Genomic DNA, 24636 nt, shown 5'->3' on the forward strand with positions numbered 1-24636 from the left:
CACACTCACTGTAGTGAGCCAGCGCGTCGTTTATTCGCACGTGTTGATCAAAGACAGAGAAAAGTTTTCAGCCGGGAAAATCTTCACAGCTGAATGGCTGCTATGAAAAGCAAAACTTTAAGAAAATCGCCAACAGAAGAGCTCGCCTTTTTTTTCGACACGGCCACGACGTAAATTTTAACGAACGCTTATCGAACAGAAAGCGAAACAAATTGTCTGCACGCGCAAAATATTTAAAACATTTCAAAAAGCAAGTTGTTGTTGTAATTAAATCAATTCATTCGTATATTTGTGCTTTCACTCTCTTCCAGCTAAACACGCCAGCAATGGACGCTAAATTGGATTCGCGTCAAGGACAATTTCCGGCTTCCTTTCCGGACACATTCAAGGATTTCTTTGCCGTTATGAGCGAAGACGAAGATCATCTCGATTTGTTCTCGAATTTGTTGGAAGATAAGGTAATTCTAACTATTTCTTAAGCAAATAAAAAAAATTAAATTTAATATAAAAGCAAAGCAAAAACGATGAGGCATAAAATAAGTAAATAAATGTATGAGTAAATTAAAAAGCAATAATAATTAAAGAAGAATGATCCCGTTAAGTTGTAGTTACCTATTTTCAAATATCCCCTAGCCCAATATTGAGAGGACTTGTTGTTGTTTTGTCGTGTAAAAACATAAATACAAACATCTCAGGAATTGCTTCTTAACTATAGGATGATCCTTTTCGAAGTTCCTTACTTTTTGAAAGAAAAAACACGAAAACTTCGATAATAATGAGGCATGTTTATTTTCACTGGAAGGAACATTATTTGACTCCTTCGAGCATTTCGACTGGTAACTGGCAAATGACGCGCGAGATATTTTGCTTCGAGGCCTGAATAGATCGGGGTTGTCCGCATATACTTTAAACTTTACATATATGTATATCCACAGGAAAAAGTCAAACGATGTGATATCATACGATCTTGGTTGCCAATCGACCGGCTCAAAACGTGAAATTCAATTTCAAGCATCAAATAGTCGCCATTAACGGTAACGTTCTCACCGGCATCAATTTTGAAAAAATATGGACCTTTGATTCCACCGGTGCCTAATTTACACCAAACCATTGCTTTTTCTGGATGTAATGGCAGCTGTAAGTCTCTTCAGGAAATGGGTCTCATCGCTGAACAAAATTTGGCTCGAAAACGTTGGATCTTCTTGGAACTTTTCAAGAACCCATAGAATGAAGCGATGTCGGTTGGGAAGGTCGAGCGGCTTCAGTTTTTGCACAAGCTTAGTACGTACGCTATCAATTTAAGATTTCGACGCGAAATGCGCCAATTCTTTCCATACGTCAGTCCGAGTTGCTGCGAATCGACTCTGCACGGTGCTAGGTCTCAAGATTGTGATGGTGTTGATAATAGTACGCTCAGTAAGCTAAATTTGTTTTTTTGAATTCGCCCGTAATTTTAGCTCTCAGGTCCGAGACTGATAGACGCTTAAGCAATACACTCAGCCATAGTGAAAATATTAAAATTTTTACTTTTATTTGTAACCAATGTTGGCCATCCCTCTCCTGTGAAAAGTATCTATTGTTTTTCCATTATTCTTTTCGAAAATATTCACTTCGTATCTACGAAAGTTTATTATTTTGTCCAGCTGAGATCTGGAGCAAATATACTATTTTTACACTTAATTTAACGCAAATATTTATTATCGTCTTTAAAACTTCAATAAATGTATGCCAACGCTTAATCCAATTCTTCACACGCTTGTTATAAGTCGCTGGTGAAATGCCAACAGCGAAGTTTGGATTTTGCGGCTTCCGTTTAGCTACATATGTACATTGTTAAGCATCAATTGTCTTGGTACGAGTCTAGCATGGCCACCCTTTGTACCCAAAACATGAACCAAAATGTATTGAGTGGATCCAGAGAGATCGATTCTCAAGCACTCACAGGGATTGATGGACGACAAACATGAGGCAAGTTTTCGATGACTTCACGACCTTCACTGTATGGTTTGTGACACACAAATACTTGTGTTCACGATAAAGTCGACTGCCCATAATACTTCTGTTGCATTTTCTGTAGCCGTAATTCCTTTGAAAAATCAAAACTCCAATCAAAAACGTTGTTAGGGTTTCTGTCATGGTAAAAAACCGCAGACATACTTTTCGCACCGTAAAAACCAACCGAACATCAATTGATATATGGAGATCTCACGAAAATATAAAAATTGGACCACTGTATGAAGAAAGAATCGGTTTACGCGCGCTGTTTAAATGGACTAGTCCGAGGCAAATTTATATCTATAATTTTTATAAAAGACACAAGGACACTTTTAAAAAGATAATGTAAGTAGTTGGCCACTCTGTGTGCCCGTGTTTTCAAAATATATTAGGGAATTTACTCCGTAAGAGCGTTGCATAATAATTGTGGTTGTTTTTGGAATGGATATATCGACCATAATTGGGTATAAGGCGCATGATAGTTGTGATCGAAACCACCTAGTGCGAATTTATGAAAGGGGGTCGAACGATAGGGGAAGGCTTGGATTGGTTTCATGAGCCATGTAAAGCGGTTGTTACAGTAATGACACCCTTTCAAGCAGTTTTTAAGTTTATTCGGCATATCAACGTAGATTCTGGATAAATAGCAGTTTAACCTAACACGGCCTTCAGAACGAAGGTGCACAAGGTATTCTGTTTTAAGGCTGGTGGTTGAACTCCAAGGACGCCATTCACTGGGAAGGAGTCAATTGATATACTTACTGTGTGTGACGTGCTTGACCGAAGTTAATTACGTACGCAGTTTCGTCGATAAGAACTGTAGTCAACATTTAGTTGGAATATACTCTTAATGTTTCTGAGAGACGACTCCCTTCACAGAAGTTGTTTGCAAAGAAGACTTCGGCGAAAACTTTCCCCCAGAAACTGCGTAGATAGGAGATTGTTGTGTTCATTAGTTCGAAGTATTTCGGCTTCGCTTTCGCAAGTCTGAAGCTCCTTTATGCGCGGCTGATTACATTCCGCCAACAACGCCGCTGTTTTGCGTGAATGGCTGCTACCGGCTTGCGGATTTTATGCGACTCTGTTTTTTGGCACGCCGTACGCGATTCATTTACCGAGTGAAAGGACAGGCTATCGGGTGTTTTGTTGTTATAATCGGAGTTTAAATGGCTTCGACTGAAATATTGAAATCCAGTCTGAACTCCTTCGTCCAGCTCTACAATATTATCGCCGCGAATTTGGTAGAAAAAGTGTTAGGTTAATTGCTGTGAAAAAGGAAGAAAGGGAGATAGGTGCTCACTTATTGATTGACTTTTCGGATGTCTATACCCCTTTTGTAAAAGCAAAAAAAATGTGTGCCGTCATAATCGAAGGGCTATTGTTCGAAGGTGGTCCGATATGTGGGACTTTGTTGATTTGAGCTACGGCAGAGATCCTTTTTTTGTCTAGTCATTTGTATTTATTGTGCGTGAGTTACTCGTTGTAATCACCGAAACAGAAATAAGCGTACTTTTGGCCCACCCTGTATCCCTTTATATATTTATTTAAAACGGTACATTGCATGTCGAAATATTTCTGTGTCAGCTGCTCGGCGTATTCACCAAATCAATTACAATTGTAATTTTATCCACCCTGTATCCTTTAACATATTTTATGTAAACATTTGTGTAACCCTTTCTTTTGTCTGTCACTTCTTTAATTAAAATCCAACGAAAGAACACCCCTAAATGTATAAATGTATTATTTTTAACCATATTTAAATTTTACTTTCCCATTCAACACATTGATACATTCAGTCACACATAAATACACACATACTGCTTTCAATACCTACCCCCTCAGTCCTACCTAGTATTTAGCCTAGAGATAATGGCATTTCTACTACAAATTGCAACTAAACTGAATTATTTCTCGACAAACTGTAAAACTACTTTCCCAACTGCCATAAATTCACTATACAAATAAGTGTTATCATTTTGCATACAAATCATCTCATACTCTGTGTCTATCTATCACTCTCGTTCTATATTTCGCATTGGCGTGCAGGTGATACCGCATCACAACAATGCCAGCCACAGCACGGCGCCCAACAGCAACCGATTCATGCAGCGTCGACACGGCGGTAGCCTCCGTTGTCCCACACACCCGCAAAGTGCCAGCGGCGAGGGCGCACACCACTCAGTCGGCCGCTCGAGCTCGTTTCGCGTGCATCGACCGCGCAACCCAGCGGCCACATATGGTAGTGGCGGTGGCGTTAGCGGCGGCATAAGTAGCAGTAGCAGCATTATCACATTGAATAGCATCGGACAGAGTGGCGGTCATAGCATCGGCAGTGGACACAGCACTGGCAGTGGCAGCAGTGTTGGCGGCAGCAGCAGTGCCAATGGCAATGGCAATTTATTTTGCAAGCACATCAAATACTGCTGCCTGCATCAGCAACATCCACAACTGCCCAACATAGCTGGCGCCACGCCGCCGCACCACCACCATCACCCCCTCCAGCAGCAGCAGCAGCAGGTACAGCCACAACAACAACAGCCAACACAACCGAAATCACCGCATAAACACCGTTTGGCCCAGCAATCAGCACAAATGCAAACAAAATCCGCAGTAACTGTGCCGACGGCTGCAACAGCTGGTCACTACCTACAACAACACGTGCATCAATATCAGCCTACAGGCGCGGCGTATGCGTCGGATTACAGCAATGAGATTAGCGGTAGTGTGCGCATGGGACCCGACGGCGAGGACAACAGCGGTGGTGACGGCAGCAAGGATCGACAACAGCATTTGTATGCTGGGCAACACATGCATCAGCAACAGCAACAGCAGCAGCATCACCATCAGCAACAACAACAGCGTGCGGCGGCTTTGCAAAAACGGCATTCGGTGATATTGGAAAGAGCATTCGATTTTGGTGAGTGCAAAACCATATTACCATATTTCAAAAGGACTCAGACTACACACACGCTCATTACTTTTTAATTTCAACTCACAGTTGGTACTTATTTCGGGAGATAGAGCTTGTATGTACTCATTTACCATACAGAGATTTACACTGCCTTTTCCACGGTATTATATGTAATAATCCCTAGAAGCAACATATTTAGTTCTGGCTTCATTTCAAGTCTTTCTCAGATAGTCACATTTAAATTTTACATGCTGTAAGGTAAATACATAAAACCGATGCTATTTCGGTAGTGGCCTCTAGTACAGCTAAGGGCTTAATACATACAATGGACTAGCCTAAGCCTCTTAACCAAATAATTTTAAGTACAGTAATGAAAAGAGACAAAGCATAATAGCAAAGAGCGAAACTTGTCCGCATCACAAAAAAACATAAACCAAGATCAAGCTAATAGAGTTCCTCAGGCTGTTTGTGACCTAAAGAGAACCAAATAGTATTATCTCTTACACTTTTTATATGTATGCTTAGCCGAGTTTTTCCTTAAAATATTGATGTTATAGATGAAGTAAGATTTCTATAGTCTTAAAGGCCTTTTTAAAGCTTTGTATTTTATGAGAAGCTTATTCGTGTCAGTTCTATACACACAGGTTTTAAAATGCCATGGAAGAATGTTTTTATATTTTCCTTATTTTTCACGACTCTGTTGGCACATATATTTTCACTATAGACAGGTCGTGTTGGAATCTATAGATTAAGAAGAGTTTCTTTCAGATTTTCTTATGAGTAGAACACTTCTTAGAGAGAAGCTAAGTTGTCGACAGCTATGTGTTAAAATAAACCTACTAAATCAACAGTAAAGCTTTTGCTTTAAGTGATGGTTCGAAGAGCGATCAGCTCTAACAATGATTTCTTGTATTTTTTACAAGGAACGAAGCTTCAAAAGCAGTATTTCGGGACCTTCCTAAGGGTTTTCTACTCTGATATATTGAAAAAGACCACCTGATGCTATCTATTTTATGCAATGCTGTGACTAACACTTGAAAGTCTGTGAAAAATTATTGATAATTTTAAATTACTCTATCAAGGAACTAACTAAGTTCCACAACTTTACTTCGAACATTTTTTATATATAAAATTCTTTCACCCGAGGCTATTATTTTCTTTTCATTGGGAGTGGCGTCCACGTGGTGGGTCTCAAACCCAGCGCACAATCTCGCTAAGCGGGTAGTATAAAACTTTATACACATTTATATAGCTGCTTGTTTGAGGACCGAACCCCGTTCACAACCGCATCACTTGTGAACAGACGCTGCCCATAGACTTCAACGAACCCTTAAACCTAATATATATGAGTCACTTCGCTGAAGCTTCCGCTCTTTTAGCCGTGACCCCTGGCTCCACACGGATTGGATTCCGCAACCTACACAAGGGTTACTCACGTTTCAAGGGTGTGCGGTAAGGAGGCAAGGGTAGAAACTGGGTATGGTCCTACAACTATAACTGCTTACACAGAAGCATAACTATACCCCATTTCAGCCGTGAAATCCAACGCAGAATCATTCTTGTCAACAAGTGCTAGTTGGGGCTGCATTAAATTGAAAAGTAAAGTCCTCTCCCGATAAACAAAGAACAAACTCTACAAGTCCGTCGTCATTCCCGAGCGGCTATACGAAGCCATGGAGAATGGCATTATCTGATGAGTCCACCTTAGGAGTGTGCGGGAGAAAAGTTTTGCAGAAGATTCATGGTCCTTTGCGCATTGGCAACAGCGAGTACTGCAGTCGATGGAACGAAGCTGAACGAAATTTACATATGTAGTTCAGCGAATCAAGAGACAGGAGTTGCAATGGCTAAGTCATGTCGTCCGAATGGTTGAAAACGCTCCTTCTCTGAACGTATTCGGCGCACTACCTGCCGATGGAAACAGAAGGAAACGAAAACCTGCACTCCTTTTGAAAGATCAGATGACCTGGCTGCACTTGGTATCTCGAATCGGCCCCAAATAACGAAAAAAGAAACGACAGGCACGTTGTTATTAACTCGACTGTACCCGCGGAAGCTGCGTACACGCCAGTAAAGATGAAAAAGAAGAAGAAAGAGCCAGCAACGAAAACAAAACAAAATCTGTTTTCAAACTGTTCTGTTCAACTGTAAAGTTCGACTGGACTAGACTGGTTTTGATAATAATAAACAAGTATCGTGGACAAGAGAATAGTAAACTGATATCGTTAAACCAAAATGGCCGCCACGAAGCATTAATTTAGAAGCTTTTTGGTTCTGTACACTTTTATAAAGCCATGCCTCATATATTGTATCATTTCATGTACAATTCTCTTTAGTAAATGTGCCAGTGTTTTTATTTTTCGATATTATATCGTAAGTGTATTCACTAATAATGGATAACATAACATATGAACAATAAACTCATCATTGTTATTATACATACATTCACAGGGTGTTCCAAAATTAACGCAAGATGTAAATTTTCGGGCATATCATGTAATCACTTCACAGTTGACCAAGTTAAAACATCATTCCGACCATATTTTGTATGAAATATACGAACTGCTTTCATTATTCTTGAAATATTGTTCAATAATGAAGGCACACTGTTCTATCGTGTAGCGACCTATTTTTACTAAGCCTAAACTGTCAGCTGTTAATTAATTATTTTATTTTTTGGTTTGTCAACACTTTACTACATAAATGGCGCCAAATTTAAATCTTGCTTTAATTTTATTTTTTATTTCCAATATTGCGTTAGTTTTGAGACACCCTTTATAACTGACTTGCCATTGAAAGCTATCCTAGTCCTCTATTGAATGTTTTCACTATCGCATCATACATTCCATTGCTTTCATCAATTATGTGGCCCACCTCCTCATTTGCTGCCTAATTCACTTCCGTTTCCATTATATTTTCTCCCTTTTTATGTTCATCTTCGCAGTTATCTACAAATTCATAATAACCAAACAAATATCAATCAACAACACTTCCTACTGACAAAAAGGCATCGGCTGTTATGAATAGAAGAAACACCCTTTCAGCCATTAATGAAGCTACAAAATCACTGAGCCTACACGTCAAACGCCATTTTGTCCACTTAAGCTGCCTATCTTTGTAATGGTAAAATATTGCGTTGGTCACACCACTCAAACCACAATTGATTTTGCTGGTCGCTTCCTTTTGTCGGTCACTTTTGCACGCCTATCTTCTTCTTTATCTCCGCTACTTTATCGTTCGTATTTCTAGCACTTACCCCTCCTCTCCAGTCTTGTTTATTTTAAATATTATTTGCCTTTGCTCACGAAATGTGCTACTGTGCCTTTGCCTTGTTCGGGTTTTCTTCTATCAGATAATAAAAATTTTATGAGCACAAGCGAAAAGGACAAGGAATCGTAAATCCACTCAGCTTAAGTGCACACGCGGGCTTTGTTCACTGAAAAAGTTGGCCGTGCCGCTTTTCGTTAAAATGAGATGAGTTAATGCAATTTTTTATGAGATAAAAGCAAGGTCATTAGTTGCATTAATTTAAATGTGCGGTTATGCCGGGTTTTTGGCGTGCAATTAATTTGCGAAGATACGTACGTGTAGATAATATATATGGTATGTAATGATGTAGAGCAATGTGTTTATGGTGTGTTTAGGTGCGATAGATTTATTTAAGAACCCATGAACCGAGTACTGCTCACACACTCACGCCATTACGCTGCTGTGAGCCAAATCTAAAAATTAATTACACAAAAACCATAAAATTTGACATAGGCTTCAATCCCAAAGCATGTTTAGAAAGGTTTCCGTTGTGGGTCATGTAGCCTGAATGAGCTCAAACGAACAAACGAGGTGGCCAGTGAGCTATATGAAAATGTGCGGAAATACCCGTATAAAAAAAAAATTAAATAGATGAGGAAGTTAATAGCTGAACAAAGCATATATCGTACCTCAAAGTTGACAGAAGAAGGCAAATGCGATATCAAATATAGACTACTCATATTGAAACAAAGTTTGAGTTTTGTTTATAACTTAGTTTTATCTGATAGCAACAGCTTAAGCTTTGTGCATATATTCATAACAGAAAAAAATAGTAAGCTTGTTTATTCTTCAAAATGTATGTCGTTCCCCTTAATGCAATAAAAAAAAAAACTTTCAAGTTAGGCTCCTTCTGCGTCTGCGTCGATGCAGCGCTGGCAGCGCGATTTCCAAGCATTGAAGTCTACACGGAAGGCATTCTCCGGAATAGCCTTATGAATCAAGGTGCATGCAGCTTGAATCTCCTATGTCGACTCAAAATGTCTCTTTGTCTTGGGACTCAAAGATCCATGACTGAGCAATTTGGGACCATCTTCGCACACCTTTTGCGCATGTTCAGGTGCTCCGTCCGTGAACCATGAATGTTTTGTCCAATCCTCGAAACAATTGATAAAGTCAATTCCGTAATAGCCTTTAATACGCGTAGCGATTCATATTGAACATCTTCCTCTTTTGACCTACTTTGACATGATTTTCTCCGCTTCGTTTCGTCTTTGCCGCGATATTCGGCCGATTGATCGTCTGTTTTCGGATCATAACATGCTTTCACTTTTCTTGGCCTAAATTTCAAATTTTTTTCACTGATCCTTCTGATATTCCAACGAAGCCAATAAAGTCTCTGACCGACTCTAACCGCCGAATTCCAAGCACCAATTCCTTTATTTTATTGTGTTGATCATCAGTTCATGTTGATGGACATTCTTGACGTGGTTCGATGTCAACGCGTTCTCAACCCTCTACTTGTCTGAAACAGCCGTAATTATAAGTGAACAATTATTGATTTCTTCAACATGATAATACACCATGTCATACAGCATTAAACATTTTTGGCAAAAACTCGACTCTTAACCGAGACTACCGTATTCGCCTGATTTGAGTTCGTACGCATTCTTGCTCTAAAGACTAATGTGGCGACTCCGATATGATTAAAATCGAATAGAAGAAGGTCTTTAAGGCTATTCCGATGGGAAAACCGTTGTCAAAAGTGCGTGTGCGGGTAGCCAGGTCCGTCTCCACATTTTCTTTCCAACGGAGTGAAAATCTTTCCCTTTCCCTGCTCCGTCCGGCAGGTACTTCATCGAATACTTTCAAAGCTGGAGTGTTTTAGTCCATTCAGATGACATGACCTAGCCAGCTTAGCCGCTATCTTTTAAATTGCTGTCAATGGCGTCGTATATCTCGTACAGCTCTTCTATCGACTGCAGTATTCGCCGTTGGAAATGCGCAAAAGACCACAAATTTTTCCCAAAACCTTTCTCTCGGAAACTCGTAACGCCGAATCATCAGATGTTGTCATTGTCCATGCCTCTGCAGCATATAGCAGCACGGGTATGATGAATGACTTATATGGACTTGATGGTCTTTGTTCGTCGAGAGAGGACTTTAACTTTGGCATTAAACAAAATTATGCTAGCGAGAAATTTCAATAAAAAAATCTCTCGGATTGGACGATATTTTCGGTATAAAGTCAGCAAAAGGCGCTAAGGTTTACATATTCGATGTCTGAGGATCTAAACAAATATAGTTCGATTTTGACTTTATTAAGATGGGAGGCACCACACTCTATTATTTGTTCTACACTGATTAACATATAGTTACTTATAGAACATTTTAATTTTCTGATTAATGACATTTTGTGGTCCAATATTTTTAATTCGTGATACCAATCTCCACAGGGTACCAAAGAATACAGCTACTAAATTTCACCAAGCTTTCTCAAGCTTTATTAAAGTTATCGTTTACACAGGCAGACGTACGAACCGACTCGTTCGAGGAAAAGCAATATTGCCTTTCATATAAATTGATTAATAACAAGTAAGGAAGGGCTAAGTTCGGGTGTCACCGAACATTTTATACTCTCGCATGATAAAGTGATAATTGAGATTTCATTATCCGTCATTTACATATTTTTTTATTTTGGTTCCTATTGTATACATATATTGTATTATACAGAGAAGGCATCAGATGGAATTCAAAATAGCGTTATATTGGAAAAAAGCGTGGTTGTGAACCGATTTCCCCCATATTTCGTATATGTCATATATATGTTAAGAGAGTATTATATACCGAATTTCATTGAAATCTGTCGAGTAGTTCCTGAGATATGGTTTTTGGTCCATAAGTGGGCGACGCCACGCCCATTTTCAATTTTTAAAAAAAGCCTGGGTGCAGCTTCCTTCTGCTATTTCTTCTGTAAAATTTTGTGTTTCTGACGTTTTTTGTTAGTCGGTTAACGCACTTTTAGTGATTTTCAACATAACCTTTGTATGGGAGGTGGGCGTGGTTATTATCCGATTTCTTCCATTTTTGAACAATATGTGGAAATACCTGAAGGAAACGACTCCATAGAGTTTGGTTGACATGGCTATGGTAGTTTCCGAGATATGTACAAAAAACTTAGTAGGGGGCGGGGCCACGCCCACTTTTCCAAAAAAATTACGTCCAAATATGCCCCTCCCTAATGTGATCCTTTGTGCCAAATTTCATTTTAATATCTTTATTTATGGCTTAGTTATGACACTTTATAGGTTTTCGGTTTCCGCCATTTTGTGGGCGTGGCAGTGAACCGATTTTGCCCATCTTCGAACTTAACCTTCTTATGGAGCCAAGAAATACGTGTACCAAGTTTCATCATGATATCTCAATTTTTACTCAAGTTACAGCTTGCACGGACGGACGGACAGACGGACGGACGGACAGACAGACATCCGGATTTCAACTCTACTCGTCACCCTGATCACTTTGGTATATATAACCCTATATCTAACTCTTTTAGTTTTAGGACTTACAAACAACCGTTATGTGAACAAAACTATAATACTCTCTTTAGCAACTTGATTAATAAAAATAGTAAGCTCTTGGTTTCGACTGATTCCGAAGAAAACTATGCCTATGATCTCCACACATGCATATTGTGCTAAGACCCATTCATTGACTTGATATTCCTATGCATTCTTTCTCAATATTGTCAAAGCTTAATTCACCGAATAGCTATTTCTCTGGAGATAAAGTTTCTAGGCATCATCTAAAGCCTATTTAATGAAATATTACTTATACAGGTGCATATGTAATTACAAATTTTGAAAATTGCTTATATAAAATTGCAGAATTTTCCTACTTTAGTCAAGCCAGACCCCCGCTGAGAGAAATTAGCTCTAAAATTGGTTGTCCTTTCATTCTTCGCTATAAAATCACAGCAAAATTGTGAAATTTGCTAATAACCAAGCGCAGCTGAGCCAAGCGTGCATGTAAACACCACTTTCACACGAATATCCTTCAACCCACACACATACAACTACATATAATACATCTTCCAATTTTAGTGTATGGAGCAATTTGCTGCTCCCCATCTGGTGCTTGTAGATGTCAGCCAAGCTTTCGAAGTTTAAATTAGCTACCATCTGCAAGTGAAATAAAGTGAAAATGCAATATGTCGATGTAAGTTGGCTTTATGCTTAAAGAGACGAGTATCAGCATTTGCCAACAAAACTGAAAAAATTTGCAAAAAAATCCAAGAGAAAATTAGAAAATTCCGAACAACAAAAGGTTGTTGCACAAGAAATGGATGAGTGCTGATACATATGTACATATACGTGTCTATATGTTAGTTGAACAATTTGAAATGCTGCAAGCAGTGAAAATAATCGCACAAGAAGAATGTGTGTTTCTGACCATGTTGAGCTACTGCTAAGTTAGTGTAATTGAAATTGCTTCACCGAAGGCGATGCCATTCGACTAGCAAGGAGGGAAGCGCTATCACTGTGGAAGAACAAATCGTTATCGTGCAAAGTTATCAGTAATTTAATAAAATAATCACTGCAATCTTTTCAATAGAAACACTCAGTGATAACAATGAAAAGGAGAGAAGACAAAAGACACATACATAAAGGAGTGATGAGAAAATATGTTTTTTTTATGAAAGCGTATTTATAAATAGAGTATACAATTTCGATTGCAAGTGGTCAACAATTCTTTTCTTAAATATTAAATTATAATTTTTAAAGAAATTAGAAGTCTATAGTTTAATTGCAGAGACAATAATTTAAAATTACGTGTCCTATAAAAAGTTCACAGTCTTCTATGAAGTGAGCGCTTTCCGTAGGTTTTCAGATCCTTGGTAGAATATGTAAAAACCCAGTTTGTAATGTCAAATGAAGAATTTTTGCAGATGGAAGTTGAATTGAGGCTCATTCCCAGTAGCAGCAGAGAGTTCCAAAAAGCTAAACTGGCGACTAAGCGGTCGAAGCAAATAACTCCTTTTCTTATTTGGCTACAGTCAAGTTGGAATATATTTACCTATGTTGCAATCTGGAAACTCAGAATTTTATAGGAAAGTTTGACATTTTTGATGGCATGCATACTGAGAACGTTTTGACATACAACTGCTATTTGTGTTATTTACAGTAGCATAAAGCATTCTTCTCGCTCAAAAGGTGAGCGTTTATTTTTTATAAATTTCAACATGGATTAACTCATTCAGAGTGCTTAAATGAACCGAGTACATTTTTTGACGATGAATCTCCATCAAGGACCAGTCTTTGTCGTTGGTATGGTGAATTCAGTCGAATTCATAGATTCTTCAAGACAATTTTCGCTTAGGTCGTCTAAAATCAGAGGTTGTTCCGGAATCTCTACTAAACACAAAGATTTTATAAATCAATGAATATCATTGCTTGCGATTTCCAAGCATTGAAGGCATCACGGAAGGCATTCTTAGAGGAAAGGAAACAAAAAAATCAGTCAGGTGTATCACACATCTGGGTTGTAGGGCGGTTGCGGAAGCGTTGTGATGCCGGCCTTGGTTAGGTAGCTATTCAGAAGAAAGGCCGTGTGATCCGGGCCGTTGTCGTGGTGCAATTCCAATCGGCTGCGGTGTCTTGTCGAACTCGATTGACCCTTCATTTGAGTCTCTTGAAGACTTCCACGTAAAACTTGGCGTTGACGGTTTGTCCAGGAGAACCACATTCATGGTGGACGATGCCTTTGATGTCAAAAAAGACAAAAAGCATCGTTTTAAGCCTCATACCACTTCTTCATCAAAGGACCAGCCGCTCATTCGCCAGCTAGGAACGGCGTCTACGGTCGGTGTGCGCACGCTTTGAAGTACAGTCGCGGCAGAAGCAAATCAGTCCTATTACATTCGAAACAAACCATGTAAAAGTCATTACGGGTTAGGAAATACGTAAATATTTTTAGTCATTAGAACTGTCGTTCAGGCAAGTGTTGCTGTAGACCGCAATTTCGATTTCAAATCTTCTCAAGATTTGGGACTGCCTTAAACCACAACCTAATAGATTTTGAGGAAATATTTGGGCTTTCATCTATATAAAATTGTTCTCACTCAAGAACTGAAGCCATTGGCCCGCCGTGAATTTGCTAATTTTACATTTGAGCAACTTGAAAATGATTACGATTTTTTTTTAATCATCTATGAGGCTCACTTTCTTCTGAGTAATGCAGTAAAGAAATAAAACGGTCGATTCTGATGCAAAAAAATCCACAAATTATTCATGAACAACCATTACATAACCTAAATTGAACAGCTTGGTATGATTTTTGGTCTGTTGGAATCATTGGTCCGAACTTCTTTCGAAATAAAAGTGGTGAGACTGTTACTGGCAATGGAAAGCGTTATAGATTGAAGATAACATTTTACGGCCACAATTGGAAGCAGTTGTCCTTGACAACATCTGGTTCCAACAAGACAGGGCTACCTGCCACACAGCACGTGCAACAACCGAATTATTGCCGAAAAAATTTGGGGATTCGATTACTTCAAGAAATTGTGATATTGAATTGCCTCTAAGAAGATTTAAGACCATTAGACTACTTCTTGTGGAGTTATTTGAAGTCATTGGTCTTTAAAAATAAACCAGACTCTCTTCCAGCTTTGGAAATCAATATTGAAAGTGCTATTCATGATATACGACTTGTTTCAGTGGAATCAGTACGCAAAAATTGGGTTCATCGAATTCGTTCCTGCAGAAGAAGTCGTGGAGGCCATTTGAGTGATGTTATATGCAGAACTTAATTGTATCGATTTTTTTGTTTTTTTAAGAAATCATATCATTGTTACTGGGAAACCCTGTATATCGAGTTATCGTGAACTATAACTCCTTTAGATAGTAAAAAAAACAAATGATGAAGTAAAAACGGTTCTCAAATAGCTCATAGTTCTTGAGTTAAGATGCCAATATGCGTTAGATCACAGACTAAAATAGAGACTTAAATTACATTCGGGATATATCTCCCCTTATCAAACACGAACTAAAAACACAAATAGGATATTTTGCCCCTTATACAAACATTTATTTTTACTTGCTAGAATGTCTTGCTCGAATAAATCACTTTACCAAGCAAATTACCACTTAAAAGCAAAACAACAAAAAGCAACTGAACACAAATGCTTTACAAATCTGCCACAATTACAATTGACAACTTAATCAATATACCGTTTTGTACAACATCTTGCAGATGCTAGCTGTGAGGAAAGTGATACCATAAGCAGTACCTCCTCGACACCCACACCGGCTGAATTGCCCACGTTGCCGCCGCAGCCACCGCCAAGCACCACTACCACTGTGCTGAAGCCAATCCTAAAGAAACCCTCAACAGCTGCGCCACAGTACCAACAAATGCACACACAACAGCAACAACATTTGCAGCATCATCCAAGCCAGCATCAACAGCAAATGCAACTAAATACATTAAAGTCTACAGGGCCAGCACCGGCGAACAACGCCACCGCCCAAACAAACGTCTGTTGCAAAGAGCAAATGCTGCCACATCGCGCGCTCCCTCAGCCACCGAAAGGACGCGGCTACGGCGCATACCACACCAAAGAGGCCGTACTGCAGCGTGTGCAACAACAGAGCGGCCTACTTTCCGGCAGTCGCACAAATCTCAACACGCTAAGTGGCATGTTAGGATCAGCGATAAATCTCGCCGGCATCGGAGGCGGCCTCTGTGCGAACGCTAACTCGGGCATTGGCAATAATGCGGCGACGGCGGCTGGTGCGCCCATCGAGATGTCGTGCGGAGGTGTTGTGGGCGATTGTGTTGGCAACAATATGGGCGGTGAGTTGCGCTACAGCAACAGTAATTACAACTTTGATGCGATTACAGTAAAACCAGCAGGCCCGGCTGACGTGGGCGCCGAGCTTCAAATGGCTTTGGTGGGTGGTACGTCAGCTTGTTGTGCCGCGGCCAATACGGCGGCGCCGCCCACCACCATCGCCAACACCAACACAGGCAACACTGCCGCTAATGTAACCAATAACTTGTTGTACATGGACCTGCATACGGCACATCCGGCACACCCGAAAAGTTCGACGTCAGTGAATAAATTCAGCGATCTATTAAATGCTGCCAGCGCAAGTTTTGTCAACGCCGTCGCAGCGCCGGCTATTAGCGCAAACGCCAACAACAGCAACAGCAATCATAACGGTGCCATAGCTGCAGCGGTCGCATTGGGCAACACTGGACGCAGCAGTGCCAGCGTAAGTACAAACACACACACACACACTTACATGTATATAATAAATGTGGGGTATTTAAGCGGTCGGGAGTGCGTTTAAAATGCGTGTTAATAACGCCGGTTGACTGTGGGATTTATTGGATTTCTAGAGCATCACAAATGTAAACGCTGCTCGGCACTGTGCTCCCGCATTCATTGCATTCAGGCAAACGAGTATTTAAAACAGGATATCATTTACATGGACTCTTTCAATTAATTGCATGCGAACGAGGTCAGCGTTGAATTGAATTTGCGCTGAGCTCCGCTCGCTTGAGCTGCATTGTGCGGCGAGCGTGAATAAGTCAATGCGAGAGCACATTACATAAAATAGCAGTTGAAAAGCGTATTTATATTTGAAATTTCGTTTCACCAATTAATTGGGTCAAATTACAAGTTTACACCAAATGAGTTGAATTATGTTGGATTTCTATGGTATGGAAATATTAATGCTTTCGAAATGCGGAGAGCGAGGCTTAAAGTATTATATCTGACAGCAAACACATATGCAAAATGCTTGTAATTAATTATTTATTTAACATTTCGAAGCTTGGAACATATTTTGTATTTTAAGTACGAATGACAAAACTTAGAACTATCAAATATTATCAAGAACACACATTCATAGCCAAGTTAACAACAGTCTTTTCTTCTTTTCCAAGTGTAACCAGGGTCTTCTCCAACTAATCTTTCCAACGGAGTATAGGACTTCCTCTTTCTCTGCTTCCAAAGGCGGGTACTGAATCGAAAATCTGCAGAGCTGGAGTGTTCTCTTTCGTCTGCTGTCTCTTGATTTGCTGAACTATGTCAATGTCACCCTATATCTCTTAAATTACGTTTCATCGACTTCCATGCTAGCCGTTGTCAATACGCAAAGGACCACAAATCTTCCGCAAAACTTTTATCTCGAATACTTCTAAGCCCAACTCATAAGATCATTGTCCATGCCTCCGCACACTATAGTCCGGCTTGTAGAGTTTGGTCTCTGTTCAATTGCCTACTGAATCCAAAGTAATACCAGTTGGCAAGAGTGTTTTTGTGTTGGATTTCAAGTCTGATATTGTTGTTGATGTTTATGCTGGTTCCAAGATATACGAAATTATTTACGTGTTCAAAGTTATGGCAGTCAACAGAGACGTGTGAGTTAAGTTGCGAGTGCGACGACTATTTGTATGATGACAGGATATCTTTCGTCTTGCCCTCGTTCATTACCAGACCTATACGCTTCGCTTCCTTATTCATTCTGGTGAAAGCGGAACTAACGGCGCGGTCGTTATAGGCAATGATATCGATGTCCTCGGCACACTCTTATAGAAGATGGCACCTTCTCTATTCACCTTCTTTCCTTCCTTCCTTTTCTAACTCGAATTGTTTTCTCCTGCAGTAGATTGAAGAAGTCGCACAAGGCGCCCGTCGCTTTGGGGAGCTATTCACACGGGTAATTGCTGTTCGATCATCTTTTCGTAGAAGTTTCGAGCATCACCCCTGTCGGCCCGATTGGCAAGCTCTTGTAAATTTGCGAGTTAGGCAGTATGTTTTCTCTCCTCAGATACTACTATGTCCTTTTCATAACATACTTGGTCTAAGACCTGATGTCAGAGTTGCTGCAGTGAATAGCGCTCAGGGAACTTTCATCACTTGCGTGATCTTAACACCTACGCTCCAAAATCATTTCTTTAATTCACAATGGATATAACCCTTAAGCAGTAAATAATATTCAAATGTTTTCTTTTAAATAAATTTGGTATAGCTAGATATGTATATATATATTATTCACATATAAAATGATAAACTCTTTCCACTTTTCCAGACCAAGCGGGTGCAAAAATCACCATTACTCACCAGACGCCGTTCCTCATCAATCGTCACAAATCTATTGGCTTCCGATGTTAGTTATAATCGCGGTGAAGGTACAACTCTAGCAGATATTACAAATTTGAGAAATCATCATGCAACAACAACGGATGGCAACACAATAAATCTAACGCACAGCGGAACACGGTAAGTAATAAGAACAATATACTACATATATGTACATATATAAATAATTATGAGTAGGAATATAAGTATAATGAAGGTGAAAAGAGCTAATACCAAAGGGAATAACCTGAGTATCAATTGAAGCAAAATCTCAGTTTGATAAGCCTGTGCTAATTTATTAGTTCTGTACTCTAGAGATGGTTGCATTCCCTGAGCATAGTGTTATTTTTCTGAAACTCAACTGGATTCTTTTGAAATAAATAGAAAATTATTCAAATAAGGCAATTGTAATCATTGACTAAGCTGTTCTCCCTCTTTCGAAATAGTTCAGTCAAAAAATGGTTTAATTATTATGCGTGATTTTTTTCAATTCCGTTACTTTAATTTCGTTTTGAAATAAGTTATCCTAATTTCGTAATATTGTATTAGAAGGATTATCTTGCTCGATAATTGTGTTTTTGTTCTGGTTTAGTCCAACCCAGAATCCTTTGAAAATAGTAAAAACCCATTGGAAATGGAAGATGAAAATGATTAGAAAAATAATTTATGGGCTATCTGTGGTCTGGTAGATAATTGGGCTGGTTGAATTCTTAAGGGCTTCAAACATTTTATCTCGATTTCCGTCAAAACTGCGAGACCTATGGAGGAAAATTTATGATTAAATAAATGACAAAGATCCAGGTAATAAAAATGATATTTAGTGCAAACACTAGGTGTTCAGAAAATCAATGTTATATATTTACAACATACTAGAATCTTTGAGAAAGTGATAGGTTGGGAGTAGTTGAGTATATTTTGTCACAAAAAGCAGAAATTCAATCACTTTCATTCGTTTTCTGTACTTTCTTCTTCTTCAATCATAATCTCAGTCATACATAATCTCACTTTACCCTTTAGACTTAAAAAAGCAATGAATTAGAGTTTTAATTCCATTAGTCCGGAACAGGTAAAGAGAACAAGTTAAAAGCAGATGCAGTAGCAAAATGGTAGCTAAATAATGAAGCTAACAGGAACATAAGAAAAACGCCCACAGGCTTAGCATTCACATCCTGATAACTTGCTACAAAGAAAACTTGCCTGCTGCAAGAAAGAAGCTCTTACAGCACAAGGATTAAAATTAAAGAGTAGACAAATTTGCAAAAAATACTGAGGAATAAATTTTTTTTTTAATAATAGTTGCCAGCAATTGAAATGAAGCGTCAGAGATAATTTTTTTTAGAATTTGAGAAATATATTTTGAATTACATATTTTCGCAACATCAAGGTTACCGGTTTCTTTTGACGGAACTACTACGAAATGAAAGAGTTATGGTGTTAATATACTCTACAGTTACAAAAGGTTATTTATAAGCACTCGCCTAGTCCCAGCATATTGACAAAGTCCCATACGCTGTTAGGTACTAGTGAGTCGATGTGATCTATATTTGGAAACATGGATCCCAGGGCCTTTGCGGCTGCAGACTGCTAAGTCAGTACTTCAGGCTATCTATAAGCTTTATAGGGTTTCCAACGTTTCCTTCCTTCTGAATGTTACAAACTTGATGGCAAGATTATATACCTCGTATATACCCTGCGCAGGATACCATTAATTATAACATTCTAGATCTCAAATGAAAACTCCTTAAATAAGTGGATATTGTATGAAATTTTCAACTCAAAATGGCAGTAAAGGCAATTTTTTCTACAAAAAACTTCAAAGTTACACCACATTAAATGCGTCAAAATTGTTTAGTGAGAACTTCAAATCGTTAAAGGCACTTTGCACCACAAACCATAATTGGTAGTTACATTTCATGCGACCACAAAAGCCTAGGAGCTGATTACTCATCCGCACCGTAAAGCGAATGTGCTAAAACTTTGCTGAGCGCACTCGTGTATTGCAAACTCTGCACGCATGCAATAAACCATTAAAGACACGCTCAAGCAAAATGCCGCAACAATGTCCACTTCGTGGGCGCAAAACTGCTTCCGCTCCACACTAAGCGCACCTGCAGAAGCCGCTCTCGCCAACAATTTAGTAATGCAATTTTTGCGGAATGCTTTTTGAAGTATGCTTTACCGTTAAGACTGCATACAGTTTTATATATATGTACATATGCCCTTATGCACTTACCACTGTTAGTATGCATGTATGCTCAGGCTTGGGAATGTATCACACATTCTACGCTATGCATTACTCATACGCCCAGGTGGGCGCACACATAAGTACCGAGCCGAGCTTATTGATATTGCGTGCAACGGCCAGCAATATTGTTGCCATATTTATTAGATGGCATGCACAACCTTTTCTGGCATAATAACCACTGGGCAAAGCACACACACGCCCACATCCACTATCCCACACACACGCGCGCACATAGTTGCACGCAGAGGCGAGTACTCAAGCACAAATATGGATAAAACGGGTTTATGTGGTGTGTACACACCGCAGTAAAGCAAGTGTCCATGCGGCGATTCATGAAACGGCCGTTTAAAAAAGGATTTCGGCTTGAGGTGGAAATAAAGTAAAGCCATTGACGGCGAATGCCTGTAAGAGAACGGATATGAAAGAGCAATCAAAAGGGCAACCGTGCCGTGACTGCCAAAGTAAAGACTGACGAGAGCGGCAAACAAAAATTGTGGATATTAGGATACTGAAAAAGAATGGCCTTAATGCACTCAAAGCTTGCAGTATGTCAAATGTGATTGTGTGATGGATAAAGCAGAAGTAGCAGGCTTTTCTTTAAGGACATTTCAAATATATTAAAAGCAATATTAAAAAGCATTCGCAGTTTCAGTTTGATAAGAAGTAAAATGTTCATAGCTTTAAAAAACTTTTAACCATAAAATATACATAGATACACATATGTATATACACATCACTTAGCGCAGAATAAAATTAATTTCAAAACAATAAACAATTCTGAAAAAATCTAACTTCTTGCTTATCTTCAATAATTATATAGAAAATAATAATAATAATTATCTAGCAAACATTAAAGAGTGTACATCGAGAGTACCTCAAGTTTAATTATAAATTTCGTAAGTAACATGTATAAAAATATATATATTTCGGCGTGGAGGGTCGACTTGATTTAGCCATGTGTATCTGCCCGTCTGTCAGTATATACGCGAACTACTCCCTCAGTTTTAGAAACATCGATCTAAAATTTTGCACACGTAATTTTTTTTTCCCATATAGCAGCTCATTTATCGTTATCCCCGATATCGGACCCTATAAGATAGAGCTTATATGTAAACTGAACTATCGAAATCAAGTTCTTGAAATAAAAATTGTTTTATTTGACAGAAGATCTTCAAGGATGGTTTATTATCCAAAGTAATGCTACAATATTCGAATAAATTGTTCAGATCGGCTAAGCCAACAAAATCCACCGATCAAAATCAAGTTCCTATAAGTAAACCTTTTATATAGCTTCAGTATAATCGATCTTTTTTTTCTTTTTTTAGGATAAAAGCTTAATAAAGATTCAATACGGCAAATTGTCAGATCTTTCTCTTAACCTACATACAGATGTTCTTCTTATACCGAAAATAACGGGTGATTTTTTTGAGGTTAGGATTTTCATGCATTAGTATTTGACAGATCACGTGGGATTTCAGACATGGTGTCAAAGAGAAAGATGCTCAGTATGCTTTGACATTTCATCATGAATAGACTTACTAACGAGCAACGCTTGCAAATCATTGAATTTTATTACCAAAATATTACCTAGAAAAGTTGGCAGAAAATCCGCTTTTTTATCGACAAATTTTGTTCAGCGATGAGGCTCATTTCTGGTTGAATGGCTACGTAAATAAGCAAAATTGCCGCATTTGGGGTGAAGAGCAACCAGAAGCCGTTCAAGAACTGCCCATGCATCCCGAAAAATGCACTGTTTGGTGTGGTTTGTACGCTGGTGGAATCATTGGACCGTATTTTTTCAAAGATGCTGTTGGACGCAACGTTACGGTGAATGGCGATCGCTATCGTTCGATGCTAACAAACTTTTTGTTGCCAAAAATGGAAGAACTGAACTTGGTTGACATGTGGTTTCAACAAGATGGCGCTACATGCCACACAGCTCGCGATTCTATGGCCATTTTGAGGGAAAACTTCGGACAACAATTCATCTCAAGAAATGGACCCGTAAGTTGGCCACCAAGATCATGCGATTTAACGCCTTTAGACTATTTTTTGTGGGGCTACGTCAAGTCTAAAGTCTACAGAAATAAGCCAGCAACTATTCCAGCTTTGGAAGACAACATTTCCGAAGAAATTCGGGCTATTCCGGCCGAAATGCTCGAAAAAGTTGCCCAAAATTGGACTTTCCGAATGGACCACCTAAGACGCAGCCGCGGTCAACATTTAAATGAAATTATCTTCAAAAAGTAAATGTCATGAACCAATCTAACGTTTCAAATAAAGAACCGATGAGATTTTGCAAATTTTATGCGTTTTTTTTAAAAAAGTTATCAAGCTCTTAAAAATCACCCTTTATAATCTGAAATTGGGCTTGACGTTTCAATAATTAATTTGAATCATATTTTTCAGGAGGTGAAGTGTTCCATATCGTCACCTAGAATCCAAAATAACGTAACATCCCTTTGCATAATTTGACAGACTAAAGAAAAACGATATAGTAGAAACCACTCACATTGAAACTTTTCGAATTTCGGTTATAAAATGGTTATATATTGGTTATATCTGACAGTGGAAGCTGAAAATTTAAAGTTCATATTACTTATGTCTTGATGTAGTGAATCGTAAGTAATAAAAAACTTAATTCCTATTTTTGATGCTGCATTGTTTTGCATTTTAGGTGGCGATATATTTTTATATTAAATCATGCTATCAGTACAAATTCTTAGACAAATGGTAACCTTAATTTCAAGTCCAAACTTTGCTCAGATTTTCGTAAAATCCATAGTCTATCTGTTCGCAGTCATATTTTTTTAATTTCAGTCGCAGTAATAATTTTGATTTTACAAAAAACTATGGATTATTAATAGATTTTTTAATTGAAACAGCTTAATGGTTTTTCTAATTCTAAAAATTTATTTCCGACTTTTTTAACAGCGATGAAAATTGAATTCGTGATAGGTGTGCTAAAAAAATCCTCTATTTTGAATTAATTTGCTGTTTTTTTTTACCATTTTCACCAACAAAATTATTCGCTAATAGTAAAAGCAGACACCAAGTTACTGCCAGGTCCGGACTAGAATATGGATGAATAGAAACTCCTAACCAACTCGGCTGGCATTGTCTTGATGAAACATAATTTCTCTTAAGCCTTATTTAAATGGTTCGAACGGGGTTTCTGCAATGTTTAGCCCTTGGGTAATAGATATAATGCCTATCTAATGATTGGACTCTGCGATTACCATTATTTCGTCGATGTTTTCGACAATTGGTCTTCTAGTCTTTGGCATTAAAATTACGGAAGGGAAGTCAAAGTTGGGACATAAACCGCCGCCTTGATATCGATACTACGAGTACTAAATTTGGTAAATCTGCAGATGTAGTTCTAATTCAAGCAGCAAAGTCCGCTCATAGACTGAGGGAATCCTCCATATTAGTTGGCAGTAACAAGAGGCATTATATGATAATTGCAAAGTTTTCAAGTCTTCCAATTAGCACATATTTTTGAAACCTTATAGAAAATTTTCCCTTCCAGAGAATAGTGGTAAATCGGCGAGGTGGACAAGGGCGAGGGGATAAGCATCTATACGGACGGCTCCAAGCTAGATAATCAAATGGGATTTGGTGTGTTCTGTGCAAAGCTGGAAATCGGCTTGCGCCATCAGGACTACTTCTGTGTCTTCCAAGTTGAGATCACAACAATTAAATAAAACCCGCTTTTTCTGAAAAGAAGTATGTTGACAACAAAGAGTATATTTATATACACAGACAGCCAGGCGGCTTTGAGAGCACTAAAGTTTATTAGGGTTTCGTCAAAGTTAGTGAAGGAATGTCTTATATTCAGTTACTAAAATCTATTCTACGAATTAAACATGTAATTTTCTCCTATAATTAGTTTCTATTCTTACTTGACCCACTGAAGTTTAGGTGTGCACATATTGTATATTTTGCTCTCCTTGTTCATAACGCCCAGCTGAGATGCAAGCCTTGGTTCAAATGTTAAATTAAATTTATTTCTCTCGCAATTTGATTGAATCCACACTCTGATGACTTAAATAAACAAACATCTACAGCAATCCTCACATAGCT

At 38.6% G+C, this 24636-nt stretch overlaps 1 protein-coding gene across 2 annotated transcripts in view; it reads left to right on the forward strand.

The window, feature by feature from the left end:
* The window catches only part of LOC105222866 (uncharacterized), a 114504-nt gene that overhangs the window by 68090 nt on the left and 21778 nt on the right, over positions 1–24636 (forward strand). For both annotated transcript variants that reach the window (XM_049455113.1, XM_049455114.1), the window contains exons 3-6: positions 312–458; positions 4042–4912; positions 15407–16431; positions 18256–18446. In XM_049455113.1, the coding sequence (XP_049311070.1) occupies positions 327–458; positions 4042–4912; positions 15407–16431; positions 18256–18446 (2219 nt within the window). In that variant the 5' untranslated portion in view covers positions 312–326. The remainder of the gene's footprint in view (positions 1–311; positions 459–4041; positions 4913–15406; positions 16432–18255; positions 18447–24636) is intronic.

This window comes from Bactrocera dorsalis, chromosome 4 (assembly GCF_023373825.1).
Source record: "Bactrocera dorsalis isolate Fly_Bdor chromosome 4, ASM2337382v1, whole genome shotgun sequence".
NCBI lineage: Eukaryota > Metazoa > Arthropoda > Insecta > Diptera > Tephritidae > Bactrocera > Bactrocera dorsalis.